The 18,960-nt window shown below is 41.1% G+C and overlaps 2 protein-coding genes across 2 annotated transcripts; one reads left to right on the top strand and one right to left on the bottom strand.

Annotated features, from left to right (window-relative positions):
• Window positions 1-266: 266 nt before the first annotated feature.
• dnali1 (dynein, axonemal, light intermediate chain 1) lies at window positions 267-1,984 on the top strand (the record flags this gene model as incomplete). Its single annotated transcript, XM_079165165.1, has 6 exons — window positions 267-344; window positions 785-921; window positions 1,003-1,172; window positions 1,254-1,432; window positions 1,677-1,841; window positions 1,949-1,984. The coding sequence occupies 6 exons, from the start codon at window positions 267-269 to the stop codon at window positions 1,982-1,984; spliced, it is 765 nt and encodes a 254-aa protein (XP_079021291.1).
• A 104-nt stretch (window positions 1,985-2,088) lies between these two features.
• gnl2 (G protein nucleolar 2) lies at window positions 2,089-11,560 on the bottom strand. Its single transcript, XM_079165273.1, has 16 exons — window positions 11,368-11,560; window positions 10,917-11,001; window positions 10,712-10,806; window positions 9,421-9,560; window positions 8,157-8,341; window positions 7,761-7,827; window positions 7,512-7,670; window positions 7,283-7,396; window positions 6,306-6,434; window positions 5,038-5,142; window positions 4,518-4,676; window positions 4,154-4,261; window positions 3,562-4,055; window positions 3,154-3,242; window positions 2,789-2,868; window positions 2,089-2,520 (listed from the first exon to the last, which is right to left on the bottom strand). The coding sequence occupies exons 1-16, from the start codon at window positions 11,429-11,431 to the stop codon at window positions 2,377-2,379; spliced, it is 2,217 nt and encodes a 738-aa protein (XP_079021399.1). The 5' UTR covers window positions 11,432-11,560; the 3' UTR covers window positions 2,089-2,376.
• Window positions 11,561-18,960: the final 7,400 nt, after the last annotated feature.

An 18,960-nucleotide genomic window follows, 5' to 3' on the forward strand; every position in this document is an offset into this window, starting at 1 on the left:
CAGCCAGCAGTCTTCGTCTGTTGTGCTGAATATTATATATTTATAACAAGAGTCTAAAAAATGAACATTTGTGAACCAAACCCCCGATTCCACTCGGACACATTAAAATGGTACGCCGGGACACTGTTGCCATGCCAATTTAAACAGTTAGAACAAACTTTTTTTTTTTTGTGAGCAACGACATCGATATTTCTGTAACTGAAGCTTCACAGCGAGACGCTTCTGATTTTAGTGTATATTTTAATGACTTTAACAGAGAACACACAATGATTACATCGGGCGAGTCTCTCCTGAAATACGACAATCCAGTTTGGATCAAAAACACGGACACAAAATCACCGAAGGTGAGTTTAACGTTACATAGTAACGGCACGAAAGAGTAACGTTAACGTACAACGACTGTATATTATAAACGATCAAAAACAAAGAATGTACTTATAAAGCTTAAAGATGTCATGAGAGTCATTTAGAAATAGTAATTTACTTAAAAATATGTTTTACAGGATGTTGGTTGTATTCAAATTACTAAAAGCAAAAAAGGTGATTGAAGTCTGTAAACTCTGGAAAAAAGGTTGGGGGGGAACATATAAGCTGTAGCACTCACTGCCTGCATTGTCTGGCAACATGGGCAAGACAACTGTAGCCTACACGTCTGTCAATGTATGAGTGACAAGGCAGTGTATTAAAAGGTGTCTGATATTATAAAAAATATGATTATATTAGGATAGGTAACATTAAGTACATGCAATATATAATGTGTTACATAAAATATGTTTCACTACAGGGACGGCCTTTGAGAGTGAGCCCTCAGCAGCCTGCTATCTCCAACCCTGTTCCACCCCCTCCTAAGCCAAAATCAGCAGCTGCTGATGGCCCCAAGCAGGAAAATGAGGAGATCCTGAACATCATCCTTCCACCCAGGTATAGCTCCATACCATCAACAATATAACGTTCAACAAGAACAAACCACGCTCTCATTTAGCTCAACTTCTGCTGTTGCAGGGAATGGATGGAGGGAAACCAGCTGTGGATGCAGCACGTGTCTAGTGCACCGTGTACCAGAACAGACGTTATTCGCCTGGAGGAACAGTTGGACATAAAGCTGCAGCAATGGCTGGCCAGAGAAACGGGAATCTGTCCTGTCCGCAGGAAGCTTTACTCCCAGTGCTTTGGTAAGGAGGAGGCTGAGATAGTGGCGGTTTCACCCACATCAACTCAATTGTCCTATTCTCCTAATTTTCTATTTCTTTCAGATGAGCTGATCAGACAGGTGACCATCAACTGCGCTGAGAGGGGTCTGTTGCTTCTGAGGGTCAGAGATGAGATTCAGATGACTATAGTTGCCTACCAGACACTGTATGAGAGCAGCGTGGCTTTTGGAATAAGGAAAGCACTGCAGGCTGAGCAGGGCAAGACTGTCATGGAGCAAACAGTAAGGACATTTAGTCATTTATTATGACTTACAAACAATTACATAAAGGGCACCGGACCCAAAATCGGAAAAATGTTTGCAGCACTTCATAGATAAGATCTAAAGCCAACGGAATATAGTTATAAACTGTTTTTCCGTAAGGTATCCAGCAGAGAGCACCATTTCACTTTAAGAGTGTAACATAAGGATGGGGGTAGTGCTCTTTGCATAACTGACGTACAGGTTTGTCTTTTCACATGCCTAGATTTGTGATCTGGAGGAGGAGAGAGACGAGCTCAGGAAGCAAGTGAACGAACAGAGAGCCATCTATGAAACTATTAAAAAGAGAGAAAACGAAAAGAGACAGTTGGAGGAAAAGAAGCTCAGTGAAGAGATTCAGTTCCTGAAGAGAACCAACCAGCAGCTCAAGGTGATGGTTCTTTTTTACGTACCAAAGAAAAACAATCTTTTAGATTCAGAACCAATAGCAGCCATGTTGTCTTGTCTTAAGATTGTTACTTTTGTCTTCCTATTCAGAACCAACTGGAAAAGATCCTTACACCAAAGAATTAACTTCGCCAAACCAGAACCGGGTCTTCATTTCCCAGTACAGAATGTGACATTTGTTCTTTGTCTCGTTTCTAAATGAATTCATATAAACTTAACCGATTGTAATTAACAAGTATTTTATTACAGCATGGCATGACAAGTACAGTTCACAATAACTGTACCTTTCTCTTGAACATCAAGAGAGCATTACATCTGTCAAAAACAGTCCTGGGCTGAAGGGGAAAAGAGAGACGGTCGTGGTAATGATAAGGCCTCAAGTGGCCACTTGATAAAGACCATTTAACAATTAGTCAGCATTCCACCTTCTATCAACTCTACACGATCAATAAAAGCGTGTTCTTTTGGGCTAGTCTAAATAAAGATTTATTACAAATGTTGCGTTTCACGAGTCCAGTCTAGTGCTTTGATCGTTTGGCCTTTTGGCCTTCTTTGGCCGATGCTGGGATCTTTCTGTTCTTGTTCTTGTTCTTGACATTGTGCGTTTCGTAATAGCGTACACCAACTTTCTTCGTCTTCTGAGCACGGTCCATTGCTCGTCTCTGTAGAGATGGATAAAGAGAACAGAGGAAAAACATGAGTAACTTCATTCCTGTTAGACCAGAAAGTCAAGTCATATATATATATATATATATATATATATATATATATATATATATGAGGTTATCTGATGAAACTTTTTATATAGAGCAGGTCTACACTGTACTCTTGAATTTACAGAGATCCAACATTCCAAAAGAGGAATACACATTGAGCAAATGCGTCGACACAGAGATCTGTTTGACGTCAGCGAGGACAAACACTGCATACCTGTTTAGACGTCAGTCTGCGGGATTGGGTGGGCTCCTCGTCCTCCTCAGCTTTCCTCTTCTTGCTCTGCTGGTTTGCATCTGAATTCAAACGAAGATTGACAAATGTGAGTCCGTGCCTGGCCGGATCTCAACTGTCAACCTGACCAATCCAATTTGTATGGCTGCAGGCAAATACCGTACATATCTGTATCTGTGTGTCAAACCTGGGTTAATACATACTCACACCAGTGAGATGGCATGCTTGTGTGCTTTTTATTTTGTTTCTGAGAAACTGAACGGTTTTTTTAGAAGTCTGATCTTCCAAAACAAATCAATCTACCTTCATCACCATACAAAGTCATGACAAACATGTTGATCGGCTACCTTTGTTCTGTGCTTGCTTTGCTTGCGCTGCCGCCGCTTGTTTAGTCTTGATGTCCGTGAACGCTTTGTCAGACAGCGCCTTAGGTATCCTGTCCAAAGAAGAAAAAGAGTGGATGAATTCCCAACAAAGCAAATAGTTGGGATCTGTTGTAATAGACAGTGATCATCTATGCAGCTAAACTTGATTAAAGAACACAAAGACATGGAAAAGTTATGGAAACAGGCTCCTGATCAGAGATGAACACTACTGACAGCTGGTCCTCAGGGGCTTACAGGCTGCTTAGCACGGACCAACTCAAATGCATGGCATCTCTGTGCCTGACAACTTCCTGTTACTTTACTGGACAAAAGAAATTAGGGCAAAACAAAGAACATATTTCAGTGAGGTTTGGTGGAGAGGATACTGACCGGATTGCAGAGAAGCGTTTGGATTTGGCCCGGTCCAGGAAATGCTTGTACTTAGAGATCTTGTCATCCAGCTCACGAATCACCTCCCGTGAACTCTTGTTGCTGTTTGCTTTGCCCGTCTGAGCGGTTGCGGTTGCGGGCTCGGCGCCCTCAGTCTCTCCACTAGCTGGTTCAACATTGGCCCCGTCTGCCTCGCCGCCGCCCTCCTTCTTCTCCTCCTCCTCCTCCTCTTCTTCTTCTTCACAGTCTTCCTCGCCATCAGAGCCGGAGAAGTCAGACAGCCCCAGGTCAGGCATCTCCACAGGAACCAAGTCTTCCTCGTTGAACTCGGGTGCCACATTGATTTTGCCGAAGTTCTGTTTCACATTAGACAGCATCTTCGTGACCTGCTCCTTCTTTCTCTGCTCCGGGGTGGCATCCGGATTGACTGGCTGCTCCTCCTGCACAGTCTCAACGGCCGCTGAGGGTCCTTCAACTGGCAATTGCCCCTTGCCCTAGAAAAACAACAGACCCAAAACACAGGTTGAAAACACAGGGCCCAGGTTGGCGTAGAGAAAAAGTAATTTACGGATGAAACAGAACAAACTCTTACCTCGTGATCCGCCTCAGCCCCAGGGGGTTTCACAAAGAAGGGGATGCGTCCTCTCTGCCAATCGTTCAACACCATTTTGGAGACTGTGGAGATATCTGGCTCGCCACCCTGTAGAATACGTTGCTCAAGTTCAGGATTTAAGCTAGTGGTTCACATGCACGTTACTATTTAACTGGAAGCCATAAATAAACCAGATGTATTACGTAAGGATTTGGTGTTGCACTTCATATACTGATATGATACTGTTATGTTGTTACATTTTTATAATAATAAAAAACTAGATTCCAACTTGAGGCAGAGCAGTTTTAAGTATATATCCTGTTAACGTCCCGCAAGCAAGAAAATGAAAGAGGTAGATTGAGACCTTCATAAGTTTCCCAGTGCGCATTGCCAGCTTCTCGAGGAATTCTTCAGGGGAGTTCCAAGTGGGGATGCGGTAAGTCTTCTGAATGTATTCTGGCTTGGCCCGCTCCAGCACTGCCCCAATGTGCTCCTCTGGGTTCTTGATCTTCTCCACTTGAACCTTTGTGAGGAAGGGGAAGAAGAAGGCGTGCAGTTTAAGATACGGACCGGCAACCTTTCAGTTACAGGGACTACGAGGCCTAAATGTTGTGAGGATCAGAATCGGAGCTTGATTAAGGCACTTTTTAACAGCCAGGTATTAGCAAAAATAATCCACTTTCAATTCTTTGTTCATTACGTTCCAGGTACTAGAGCTGTCAAAGGTCCCACAGTAACAGTTACACATTAACTGTCTCTGGGACAGTGTGTCTTTCTGTGCTATGAGGAGCACAAATGATTCACCTCCATTGTATTGGAGCAGAAGTATGCGAGGCACATATCAGAAAAACCTAAGTACATAAAGACAAATCAAAGAGACTTACCACTCCTTTCAGGACAATATCAGATTCACTGTCATCTGAAGGGTAGACAACACCGGGACAGTCAATGAGGAAGATGCGCCTCATCAAAGTGATGTACTGCCACACCTAAAAAACAAAGGAAGGAGATTAGTGTTTAAATCATTTCAGGTTCACATGAGATGTTAGACCGTGGCAAAATATATTTTTTAAATTATCTTTTGTTCGTGCAAAACAAAGACGGTTTTGAATCTAACCCAAGAATTGTGATAATGGCTTCCTTTCTTTTCTCCATATGCTACAAACCATCTCTCTCTTCCACGATTGGTTCAGAGGGATCTTTTTACATACCTTACTACAAAGCAAGGAATCTCGCCCTCCCTGTCTGTCTGTCTTTCGCATTTAGGCCGCGGATCAATGGCTGCAGTTTACTTTTGCTGCTGGACACCGGATACACTAACACTACAACCAAACTCTTCTTCATTCCCTGCAGCACATCCGGTACCGGGAGCCAAGCAACGGGCCCTTTCTGAACGCATACTGCACTAGCAAACATACGCGCACATCCATTTGAACCACAGTAAGAACGCGGGTCACGGCAGTGCAGCCAGTATGTGGTGAGAATGAAAGGCAAGGTGAGAAATGAAGGAGGGTTGGATGCAGGCCCATTAGATTCACTGGCTAGATTCACCCCCCCCTTCTTTCCCCTTGACCCTGCTGTGGACATCGGGGTTTTCAGATCCAAACAGGATAAGCAGCCCCAGGAAATTAAGGATGAAAATGGTTGTTGTTCTTTCTCTTGGCCCAGTCGCTCCGTAGATTTTCAGTTACAGAGTTAAGAACTCTGAGCCAACTACTTCTGTTGTTGCAGCCATCAGCAATTATTAAGAAGAGGAACATCACATCACCGTCCCACTGAATCAAACCTCCTCTTCCCTATACACAAAAACATTCCCTTCTTTGCTCTTATCCTTTATTATTATTAGTGTATAATACTGGTCGGATCTTTTCTTTCATATTCTTAATTTTAGGCCTTTGCATTGGAGATTTTTTTCTGGCAGGAAAGGTTCAAAGATTTTCAACAACAGGCACTCATATGAACACTTAACCTTTAGAATTCAGTTTCATCATTTTCCGTAAAAAAGAAAATAAGGATTTCAAAACTGTTTCCTGTATTTCTTTTTACAGAGCCCTCCAGTGCAGTGCCTACTAAACACGCTTTCAATGTCGCTAGACTTCAAATCACATGTCTCCATTTAGCTTGCATGGCTGAGATGAGACTGGAAACGTACCTTTGTTTCTCCGGCAAGGGGTGCCACATTGCAGACCTTCTTAGACCGCAGGGTGTTGATGACGGAGCTCTTTCCCACATTCGGGTAGCCAATGAAACCCACACTGATCTGTTTCTTGTCTGTGTGGAGCTGTGGGAGGCAAAAGTAAAGTCAGAATGTGGTGTTTCCTCAACAACAACAACCTCCGTCTGGTCCTCAGTCCACGGAGGTAATTTAAGATGGGGCTCTGTTGCCATTAGCAATAAACCAAGTGAACGTGTCATCACTCCAGAGTCACAATTTAGTTTGTTCACAACACATACCAAAAGATATCTTTAAAAGGATTTGTTATGTCAACATGAACATCACGAAACCTTTCAAAACAAGAGACGTAGCTAACTTTTCTTTCCGTCCCAGGAGGTGGACTATGGAGGCGGTTTTTTGGAACAAGCTTTTCATCTTGTTACCTCCAGAATCTTTGGTGAACGCAGTCCAGAGAATAACTTTTACAAGGAAAAAAAAAAATCCCATAGATGTTTTCACATAACAGCCTCTTTAAAATCCCAACATTCAATTTAACAAGAACATTCCATTTGAATATCAAACTTTATCAGATCTTTTAAGTCCCACGCTTTCACAAACGTGTTACATTCCACAGTCACTACGTCACATGTTCAGGTCTACTTTTAGAGTAGAGCTCATTTAATGGCAGGTTAGAGAGAGATGTTATAATGCAACCAAACTCAAAGACCTAAAATACAGCTCATAGTTTTTGTTATAAGTCAATCTATATGAATAGTACACTCAGAAATCACAGGGCGTGCAATTTGAACATCCACGGCCAAAAGCAAATAAACCGTTTTGAAAGATTCCACTCAGTGGACAATAAGCTGAACGACATAAAAGGCAACACGTTATGGTATCTGGGACTGTTGTTGGAGCAGTAAATGGTTTCCTGCTTAAATCACAGGTATTTTGAATCTGAGCCATGTGCTTACCTTGCCAAACTGCCTGAGCAGCTGGATGAGGCAGCCCTTACCAAACGAGTTGGTCAGGCTGGCATGGAAAGCCAGAGTGGGGTACTCTTGGGATAAAAGAGCTACCCAACGTCTCTGAAATTCAGTGGAGACAAAGAGACATTATTTTTTTTATCATACTATGACAAAACAGACACATTCACTCCCAATGAAATGGAAACTAAAGATCAACATGTTGTCGATTTCTTACCGTGACCCAGGTGGGGATGAGGTCACACTTGTTGAGAACAAAGATCAGATGTTTCCAGGATTTCTCTTTCTTCATGTATTTCTCGATGCTCTGGGAGCGCGTTCCCATGGGATCACGGGCATCGAGCACTTGGATGATGACATCAGATGAGTCAATCACCTATCACAAGAAAACGGTCAGGAATGCAAAATGGCCGCGTAACGCGTCACGGTAACGCTACATTAGCTGAGAGGAGGATGGAAACAATACCTTGTAAAGTTCTCCCCAGATCCTCTTGGACTGGCCCTTTTTGAAGATTTCCTCACGCACTTCATCCCTGTTGCAACATGAGAATAAAACTAGCATTAGTGCGGGAAATTGTCATAATTATCAATTAATTATCAATTATTGAGAGTTGGTTTAAAAATGCATTTTGTGGGGTCACAGTGACCGTATTCTTTGACAGCTAAATTCTAATCAGTTCATCCTCGAGTCCAGGTGGAAGTTTGAGCCAAATCTGAAGAAATTCCCCGAAAGCGTTTCTGAGAAATCGCATTCACGAGAAGGGACTGGACTGACATCCCAAAAACATTAAATATATAAATTCAGCAACCAGCTAAAGTAGCCAGTAGTGGATCGATCAGAATATCTTCTAACGGGTCTTACCGGACCCCCGTGTCCTCAACCACCAGGTCTTTGTCCTTGTCTGCATTGTAGGTCCGGCCTGAGGCCTCAGCCTTTTCTATGAGGTCCTTCACATCCTCCACCATGAGACTGGGCCTCTTCCTCTGAGCCTTGCGCCCAAATGTGGTCTCAAACCCCTCTGTGTCCAGAATGTGCACCTTGGAGTTCTGCAGGTGTAGAAACAAAGGAAATGATTAGACTCACAGCTCCGACTGTCCAACTTGTGTTTTTCCTACACAATACAACTGCACAGTGCATATTCAAATGAGTAAGAACAGCTAAGAACATTTTCAGAATGAATCTTTTGTGACACAATGCAGGTGGAAAGGTTTGCGTCTGTGTTACAACCAGTCAAAGTGATGCAGCCGTTCCAGAGGTTTCGGACAGAATCACAGAACAAATACATACAGTAAACAGAACAACCAAATATGCAACAACCATGCCAATGAAACCGCTACGCCGGTGCCAGGACTGATTAAGTGTTCCAATGATATTTATCACAAGTCATGCCTCTATTGCAACACTGCCATGAAAGGTAGAGGGAGGAGGTGGGGAGTTCAGGGTTGTCAGAAACAATGATCTTTAAGGATTCAGGTTGCCTGACTATCTGCCAAGATCTTCAACAGGGCTTTCCAGTTATTTGATAATGCATTCCACCTATGGAACCCACAAAATCTGGTTCAACTCATCTGCCTTTTTGGAATAAGATCTGTCAACCGGTCAATCAACAGTCCGGCATCCAGATTTGAGAGCAATGTTTTTCACATGAATTGGGCTATTAGCTGGTTGGTAAATGAGGTCTTCACTACTTGGGGAAAAATAATGCTCCGCATAAGCATGAACGCTACGCTGATCCGAGACGCTGCTGGTCACATATACTCGTAATGTTAATGGTAATAACACAACCGAAAGTAAAGGAAACAAATCAGTATCTTTAACTGTTTCACATTTAGAGAAAGGTCTCAATTCCATGAGGGACTATATAAAAAAAAGACTGAAACAGACCCAGTATGTTGGAAAAGAAGAAGTGGATGTTATTCAGAATTGCGTAGAAACGTCAACAGTTTTATATGCTATTATACGCTTAATAAAATGTGTAAAAGGTGTTAATTCACACAAACAATCACACATCTCCTCTAGAGAGCCTTCCTGGGACAAATGGACAATTAGGTGGACAGCACAGGATAAAGAGGAAGAAGTAATTATTCCGTTACATTTAAAGGAGCTTTCTGCATTTTATACTCACATGAGCTTTGACTCTATCATGCAGGAGGGACATGGGGAGTTTGCTTGGTCTCATCACCACACGATACGGATCCTTCTGTACAGCTCCCATCTCGTCTTGGAACTTCTGGAGGGAGGACTGCTTGATCACACGGGTATTTGCTGAAACACAGAAAATACAAAATGTGTAGTTCGGATTTCCTATTTTCTCTAAAAATGATATTCATAACCATTTATTTGATTATCTTTCCAAATTCCCATCACACTCATTGATGAGGTATTTCAGGAGTACTCAAATGTGTGGATTAAAAGTCCACATATGAATTATGTTATCATCAGACATCTCTCAATATCTGCCATCACATTGAGGATGTCACCAGTAACGAGTACATTTTTACACCAGAATATGGTTTTATTAATCCTGTTCCGTTTCAATTCAAAATTCACACAGTGTATATATTTCTGCCATAGTGTCTGTCTAACACAGTGCATTCCCTATTGCTGTACACTCGGCTATTATTGCTGCTAACTAGCCATGCGTCGATCCAACGTGCTCAGTCCCGGTCCCTGGGCTTTGGGTATCGGCACAGAGCCGATATCATAATAAGTGTTATGCCTCACTGTGTGGAAGTGACTGGGAACATTCTTTTATGTCACTTAAATATTGCTTTCTCAACTCTGTAAAGCAAAATATAACAAAATAGATATAAAATAATGATACCCGATCCAGCTATTTGAGTCAGTATCGGTGCATCTCTACTGCTAACACAAAAGGGAGAGAACTAGTAAGTTGTGCTGAACACCAAACCATATGAGAAGTAACACGAGTATGCATTTTGGGATTTGACGCCACAGATAAAAAGTAACATTTTTGCAAAAGTGACAGCCCTTGATTCCATCATCAGACTCTTACTCTTGCCATTCATTGTTCTTTATTTAAATAGCTTGTATTGTTATTTGGAGACCCTAGGAAGACATGCTACCACACTCTGGAAGCCAAAGAGAATCTGAATGAAGAATATTGTATCATCTTGCTAAAGTCACCAAAAAGTGCTAGTAGGCAGTGGTGCATTTAACGCTATGCGCTTGAAATAGATTTTTCTATATTGCCAACATGGTCAGGTTTTTTTAAAAAGTGGCCCGGAACAATAAAAACTCATAACTTTAAATTCTTCATGCAGTAAAATATCCATGTGTTCAGTGTTGTCTTGCTTATCACCGGACATAAACACATTAATCTATAAACCACAAAAAAACAAGTGTTTCTATATATATTGCTTTAACCTACACAAAAGGTAAGGAAGTGCACTTACTAAACCATTTGATGTTTGGTTCCACTCTGGCTACAGTCCCTGGAGCCACAGTGGACTGGAACTGGAGCGGTCTGATGACTTTCCCACGGTCATTGCTGGGAGCACAACATCAGTGTCAGTGTGGATATAGCACTTGTTGGTATATTTCTGCCCCTTAGAAAACCAGCAGCCATTGAGAATAATGAAAATCTGTATCATCACTTACCATCTCTGCTTTTGTCTGTACATATTCAGACGTTTGATGGTGGTCCGGTCCCTCATGTTGGTCGCTCCAGCAGCTTTGGCTCGATCTGTGAAATATACGGACAGTTTATTTAACAATTGATCAACGCACTTCGCTTTACAAGGAACATCAGCATCCTATTACAAATTAATAACAGCAGCTGACACTTCAATTTGACACAAGCCCTTCGCTAAAAGTTTCATACTTTAGCGTCAAATTTAAATGTCCCAACGCTAACTTATTACAGAAGTAGCTCAAGTAAGATTGCGTCAACTTCACCTGAATAGTGTGTTTCATTTGGAAAAGACTTGCACACATATTAATCTCACAAAGTTAATTTATAAATGTCTTTTCAAGAACATATTATGAACTGGCTAACAACAATTAGCATTAGCTGTAAACAAACGGTGTTGCTAACGGGGGTTTAGCTCACCGGGGTTGCTGCTGGACGTTGACTTGTTTATGGAGCTTTTCCCCTTGAACAGAGGCTTCACCATTTTGACGGCTTAGTCGGCAGAGCTTTCCACGAAGAAAAAAGTGAAGAGCCCACACGACAGTGTCTGAAAGCGGAGGTTTAGATGCTGCTATTCCCGTCTGCTCTTAAAATGTACACCGTACACGTGCTGTTACGGTGAAGCAGGAAGGACGTCATCAAAGGAGCGACGGCGACGAGAACCAATCAGAGAGCTCCTGAAACTGTACAGAATGGATGTGCTGGACATATACCGACTGTATAAAATCCCTTGTGCAACATTCTCAATATAAAGTTATGTAAAATGGCTTCATCTAAACTTTAAGCAATAGGAGTATGTATTCTGAAATTAACTATACATTATGTAAATGTTACATAATTACTGATGTGTAAAAGTAAAGTTAAATATTGTATTAATTAGTCTTCTATGTAGGGGACAATGACAGAATCACAGAATCGAGAGCTATACTACTGCTCTTCACGTTGTTAGAAAATGCATTGCTATGCTCGTTTTATTCCAGAAGAGGGTGCAATACAGTTTCTATTAGGGTGTTGATGCCAACATGCCCTGTTGAATAGCTATGGCCTCCCATGCTGACTTTAGACATTCATTACTCAAGAGGCTGCTCTCTGCATGATGAAAGAGGCAAGGTGGTTGAATAAATGTGTTTTGGCTCAAATGTGTCAAGAAAAATAATTAATGATGAGGGAAGTGGCAGGGATTTTTTAAAATATTGATATCATAAGTCCAAGTTTCCCCAGTTCACCTAAAAAACATTTGTATTCAAACATTTGTTTTATTCAGTTAGCTATTCCAGTAGTTTTCTGTATTTTTTCCCAAGATGAAGATGTAAATGCTGATTCAATGCCTTAATCTCCACACATCAAAGAATACAATTCTGGTGGAGGAATTCTGAATCTTTTATGTTTTGTTGTTTCTAAAGTACCAAGGACATGACATCAGCGTCCTTAGTGTAGCCTATGGCCTTGCTCATGCAATGCAAAAATAGTCAAATCAAAGATACAAATACATATTGCCAATATTAAACCGGGGCAGATAGTTTAATTGTGTTGCTTTTTATTTATTACAATATAAGTGGCTGGGAGGCAATCTGCAGAAGAAAAAAATACTCCCAGGACAATATGATTTTAATTAACGCAGAACTGATGCAGGCCGTCAGCAGGCCTATTTGACACAGAGATATACGAAAGACCGAGCTTGTCTGGTAGTGATGACGCTGCCTTCACAGTGTGTACGATATGTTACACAAGTATGGCCCAGAGCCAAAGCCGGCAAGTTCGTAGAGACTCAGGTCTGGAGAGGCGCCATCCAGCATTCAGTTTATACAGCAGGGAGACCAAGGAATGTTCTCTGTTCATTTTCATACAGATGAAATTGGAACTGACTTCATCAGCAATCCACTGCGATAAATTATTTATTTTTATATTCACAAAGTAGATTTTTATTTCCATCTTTAAGCTGGAATCAGAGCGGGAAAAAACAAGATAAAAAGATGTTTGGATTCAATGTAAACATTCATCCTCCATTTTAAAATCCACATTTACAACATAACTTCCATCCAACAAATTGTATTTATGCACTCAGAGGAGAAACAAAATGTCAAATCACTTTTATTACAAGCCAACTTAATTTAAACCCAAACAGTGACGGTTGTAGTTATAGACAGATTGTGCACTCTTCCAAATTCTTCTTATCCCTTAAATGTAATAATTCTTATGCCTAAACACAACCTTTTGGTTTGGCAAGACATTCACAGCACTCAAGTGGTATCTCTCTGTGAAGAGCGTTGTCTTAAAAGGTTCAAATGACACAGAATTTGTGAATCTGTGTCTCTTTGCACCTGATGCACGCAGTTCAATGCCTTTAAAAAATAAATAAATTAGCATACCTTCTAATCCAACACATTGTCACAAGAGTTTGTTTAAGACTTTTAGCACTGGTTGAATCAATTCGAATCAATCGATTTCTTTGGTTTCCACAAGGAAATTTAGTTTCAAGTCATAAAAAAGCCACCATTTCTTCAATAAGAAGAAGCACTGAACACAGTTAGTCTCAGTCACCAGTCATCAAAATGAATGTAGGGAATATTTTGTTTGTCCTCACATCACATCTGTATTCAGCGGTTGTGCGTTTTGGATGGACAATCCACACCATCTATGACAGAGTGACCACAATTCATTGTTGATGCCCTCAGTTGTTGGGAAAACACGAGACTTCAACAAGGCTTACAAGCAATTTTATAGCAATAAAAATCATAACAGGCTACATGTGGTGCTTTTATAGAAATAAAAAAACAAACCAATTTGCTTGCCAGGAAGTAGAAAACAATATTAAATAGTAAGAAAAATACCACTTCTGTACCGCTCAAGCAGCTTTATACACCAGCAGTTGTCTTCTCTCTTCTTTTACAGGAATTAAAAAATACATAAAAGCATTAAGCGTTACAATGAATGGCAGATTATTTGTATCACAACACATACTTCTGTTCAGCACTAGATTTTAAAGACCAATAACATGGAAAATGTTAAAAACAGAGAGCACTGTGTTCTTTGGCCTCTAATCAGGGCACTGGAGTGAGAACACTTGACAGATGATGTGAAAATTCTCCCCAATGCCTCTGATCTTTGGTTCTCTAGCCGTGGAGCATGGCAGGTAGAGCTTATTTGTTTCTGTCGGACTGTATGGACAGCCAACCTCTGAAGTCAAAGCATGCATCTTTCTGGCAGATATTCAGTCAGCTGATCAGTCTCCACCAATTGTGTCTGACAGCTCAAGAGTTGGGGAGTGGGGCATCAACAGCTAGTACTACTATTAGATAAGATTATGACAGAAGCTTGCACATGTTGATACTTCAGGCCCAGGTGGTGCCTTGCAGATTTGCTATATTCAGCTAACGAGGTTCATTCCAAAATGAAATAACTGATGTGAAGTCCACTGTTTGAAAGACTGACACATCCTTTCAAAGAGTTTAATTAATAGTATAAAGCCATCAAAAGGGAATGAGATATTTTAACTTTAAAATAGGGAATAGATCTATTTTAGCACCTGCTTGAACGAATTTATGTTTATCCTAGGAATATCTGTTACTTTAATCCTGATAAGTTGAAATAACGCAAATCTTGCAAAAAGTTCCATAAGAATAAGGAGTTAATACAAAAAACAATAAACTGTGCTAAAATGTGATTTCTTTAATGGAAAACAGTACAAATCTAACAAGCTTACAACAGCAACAAATGTACTGTGTGTTGTAAAATCACAACACCCAAAATCATAAATAATACAATTAAGGTACTTCCCCACTGTTGCTTGGCGAGGTTATAATATGCTGTGGCAGGAATTATAAACATTTGCTTTAAAAAAATTTGCCCGAACCCCGTCCCCCATTCACTTGGTGAGAAATACCAGATGTAGGGGATTTCAGGAGTAAAGGTACTCAAGTCTTTCTTTTAAATCTACAATACACAGTGAGATGGAAATAAGCAAAACAGGGTTAGTGTGACGGATGCTGCTTCACAAATCAGTGGCAGCGTGTTAAAGCTCCCCATAACTGTTCATGTGAATGTGTGCATTTATGTGTGTGAATATAATATTTCAGTTTGGCTCACTTTCAGAGTCTCTGCTTTGTATCAAAACTAGAACACCAGCAAGATGATGAAGCGCAGCCTGCAGCCGCCAGTCTGACTGAAGAAAAAGAGAAACATTGACGAAGGCCTGAAGGTCGCTCCTCCTAGCAGCCTCACTTTCGAAAAGGTTTGCAAAAGATAGCTTACATTTCTGCTGAGAGTGCTTCATGGCTCTACTGGTGGGCTACTGACCTGCTGAAGGCTGATAGTCACTGTTGTGACATGAGTCATTTCATCAAGTTCTTCTGTACTTAGACAGGGGTCGCTGCTGCAACAAGGGTTTGATAACGCAGACACGTTAGAACTCAATTTTAGATGGAAACAAGTCTACAGCCATGTTAGTGGCTCACTCCTTAAGGGTCCGACACAACGGGCCATGTGTTGTTGCTCTAGTTTTTGCAGTGTGTCCCACACAGTTGGCACTAGTGTGCCCTTATTCAGTGTTTTTTGGGGCCCAATTCAGCATGTTGAATCAGCGGAGGAGCTCTTCTCACTTTTCATCTTCATCTCGATCACTCCAATACACAAATATTTTCAACTTGGCCGTCTAGAATCAAACTGAAGGGTGAGCGGGAGTGGTGTGACATGTATCTATCATAACAACAGTTTGTAGTTTATAACTTGTGACTACCACTACCTGCTGGTATGGAGAGTTATTTCCTATTATGCAGAACGTATGTGCTGTTGGCTGTAGTTGTGGGTACTTTTTGGCCAAGACACAGGTGACGTGAGTCAAACCAATAGTCAGCCTTTGTCGCCGCTATTCCTTTGTTGTTGATTTGATGTGTCTGAGCATTTAGGTCGCCTATGGGCACAGCAGTGCTTTGAGCTAAATGCTAATATCAGTAAGCTAACATGCTCAATACATCAGTGCATACAGCTGTTAAGCAAGTAGCCTATAATGTTTACCATGTTCAACATCTTAGTTTTGCATGTTAGCATGCTAACGTTTGCTAACTAACACTAAACCTGATGATATGTCATTGGTTTTGCAAGTATTTTGTCAGTATTGGACAAGCAGAAATTTCTGTGTAAAATTTCAATCTAGTTGTCATCAAGACAAGACTAAAATGCCTAACTATCAACCACATGGTGGAACTAGAAGAAAAGTCAGGGAATCACCAATGTCAGGATTCATCTTCTGGAGACCATGATTGTTTTTTTCAAAATTGAATGGCAAGCCATCTTATAGTTGTTTCAGTCCGGACTATGGAGACTAAACAATTAAATCATGGCAAACAGTTTGTTTAATGCTAGAAACTATTTAGTTGACATACACCCTTAATGTTCCATCATCCTCATGTCATTTCCCAGACATTAAACATGCCTTAAGTCTCAAAATTTAGGCTCTGAAGACATTTAACAATACTAAGGTCTTCATTACAAATATTGGAGCATTGTCTCCCATCACAAAGCACTAAAGAGAGAAAAGTACTCTTGCCAGGAGCTCCTGTCTTCAGATAGCAACCGCACCTCATTTATATATAGAGGTATTATGGCCAGTTTCAGGGGGAGATTTGACAGATTTAAAATGACATATATCAAAAAGAGGGAATGATGAGAAGAGAGAACCGTGACTCATGTAACAAATGAAAACCAATCCTGGAAAAACCCAGCTGGATATGAAGTGATGCAATATGTTGTTTTTCAACAGAATATGTTTGATGAATGCGCAATATCCTCTGTGTTTATTTTCATCAAAACATAATCTTTTACTTGTTTAGTTCATGGCTTGTCGTGGCCACAAGTTTCACACCACATAAATCATAGCATAATCTGTTGGCAAGAACCTTCGGGAGGCCCTCTAATGAATGGTGTTTATGAGTGCTAATCTGTGGCATGTAAACCACCATTTTGGGTTGAGATAAGCCACAATAAGGTGAAAATATATATTTTAAAGTGCGTTGAGTTCACGTTGCACACTTGGCTCACAGGTCAGTTTCCATTGACCTTCAGTTTGAGTTGTAATATCAATGTGAAGCCAAAATATTTACTATCATCTAAATGTCACGGAGGACCTCAACATAGAAACAGTTATCACACATTTGCAATTTCACTTCTCACTTGGTGGAAATTCATGCACAATTCGTTCATAACCAAGACTTGACAAGCAGCTGTGAGCCCCTTGGATGTTAGTATGAATTTAAAAAAAGATCCTAATAACTTTATGGAAAAATGTGGTTTTACAAGAAGTTATTTGGTTACCTGTGACTTTCTTTTTCATTTTGGTTCGTATTTTGCCTGATAAGATTGATATCTCTCAAGAAACATGTGGGAGCTATTACAGAGAAATAGGCCTGAAAGGTCTAAATAACCACGATTTGAAGGGACGTTAATGGTACAACGTTAAGGGCCTCTATAACGATAAACCCATGTGCATGACTGGCCTAACAGAGACAGGCTTGTGTCTTACAGTTTCCAAGGCAACAGAGCATTAGCGAAGAGTTCTCCCACACGCTTAAAGACGGGGACAAGCAAAGTTGAAGCCTGTCTTTCTTCCTGGTGCCTAAAACAATCTTGAGGGCTGAAATGTTGAATAAATTGCACCGAGACAGCCAAGAATACAAGTAATCCCATGGTGTTTAGTGAAACAACAAAATGATTACCTTCCGATAAGACAAAAATGTGTGTCAAGTGTTTCTCAGAAACGTAATACAAATCTTAAGTGAAATGCAAGAACGCTCCCCTGCCTGCAATCTTGATGTACCAAACCCGCTTGGTTGCTGCTCAAGCACTTGCTCAAAGAAGCTGGCAGCAGGTCCGTCTCTAGTTCATCCAAGACAAACACACTCCTCTCGCTCCTAAGGCCAAAGATGAGCTGCCATGGAGTTCAGGCCCCTCTTTGCACCGTGTCCATCTGGTCCGCAGCACTAGTTTCACCTTGCCAACGCAGTGTGTTCGTGCAAACACGGTTTGGACCTCTACTACACTTTGAGTGTCAGTAACTGGACCGTGGTTAGGCCATGATGTAAACTTGTAGGGTCAGCTAAAAATAAGTGTTGCATGGCAAGTTTCAGGTGGGCTGTGTGCCATAGTGCTTCTCGCCAACAATCTTCCCCACTTGAATCGAAATAGTGTTCACCGGAGGTGGGCACCCCCACCCCTCTCTCCTCTCTCTGCTTGTTTTTTCTGTGCCTCACTAAGGCAGCTTGTCTTTAACGTTTATCTGCTGCCCTTTCAATTTGATAGGGACAACAGAGAAGCCTATTTGGACGGAGGTCTGTGTCACCTCAACGCTATGGTTGCCACTGCTGAGGTCATGCCATGAAAGGGAAATGGAGCAGTACTGTTTCCTCTGAGCACTCTGAAACACAAGTGATTACATTGACTGATCTGTCCAAGGGACCCTGGTTGGTGAGGATCAAAGGCGGCCTGGAGACCACCTGGAACTTCTCTTGGCAGTAGACTTGGCCTGTAGAGGGATGAGAGGCTCTGGGAAAAGGCGCAGAAGCCCTGTGCCTCTCGTTCCCATCCTGATCTTCGTGAGAACACAGGCTCTTTGATTGAGGAACCTCCTTTGCTTCCAATGTGATTTGTTTTCCAAGCATTCAGTGTCACATTCAAATATAATATATCCTTGGCTTACATCCTTTACTTTGATACAATCTAAGTAGTCGAGGACTGAATGGGGTAGGTCGCCATAGTTAAACAATTGGTCTCTGTTGCCTTAACATCCTGATAGGTCTTCTTCGACCCCCTTGAACACTGGATAAATGAGTTAGGACCAGGCACCATCATACCTGCATATTACACCAATGTCACAAAGCTCACAAATGTCTAATGTAATATTTGTAATAAAATTAGAAATAAATAATATTACAATTTTAATAGCCCATATAATCATTACACAGATAACAATATTACACATATAAATAAGATTAAATCGCATTTCAGAAAGAATAATTGAAT

This window comes from Pholis gunnellus (assembly GCF_910591455.1).
Source record: "Pholis gunnellus genome assembly, chromosome: 8".
NCBI classification, from domain to species: Eukaryota; Metazoa; Chordata; class Actinopteri; order Perciformes; family Pholidae; genus Pholis; species Pholis gunnellus.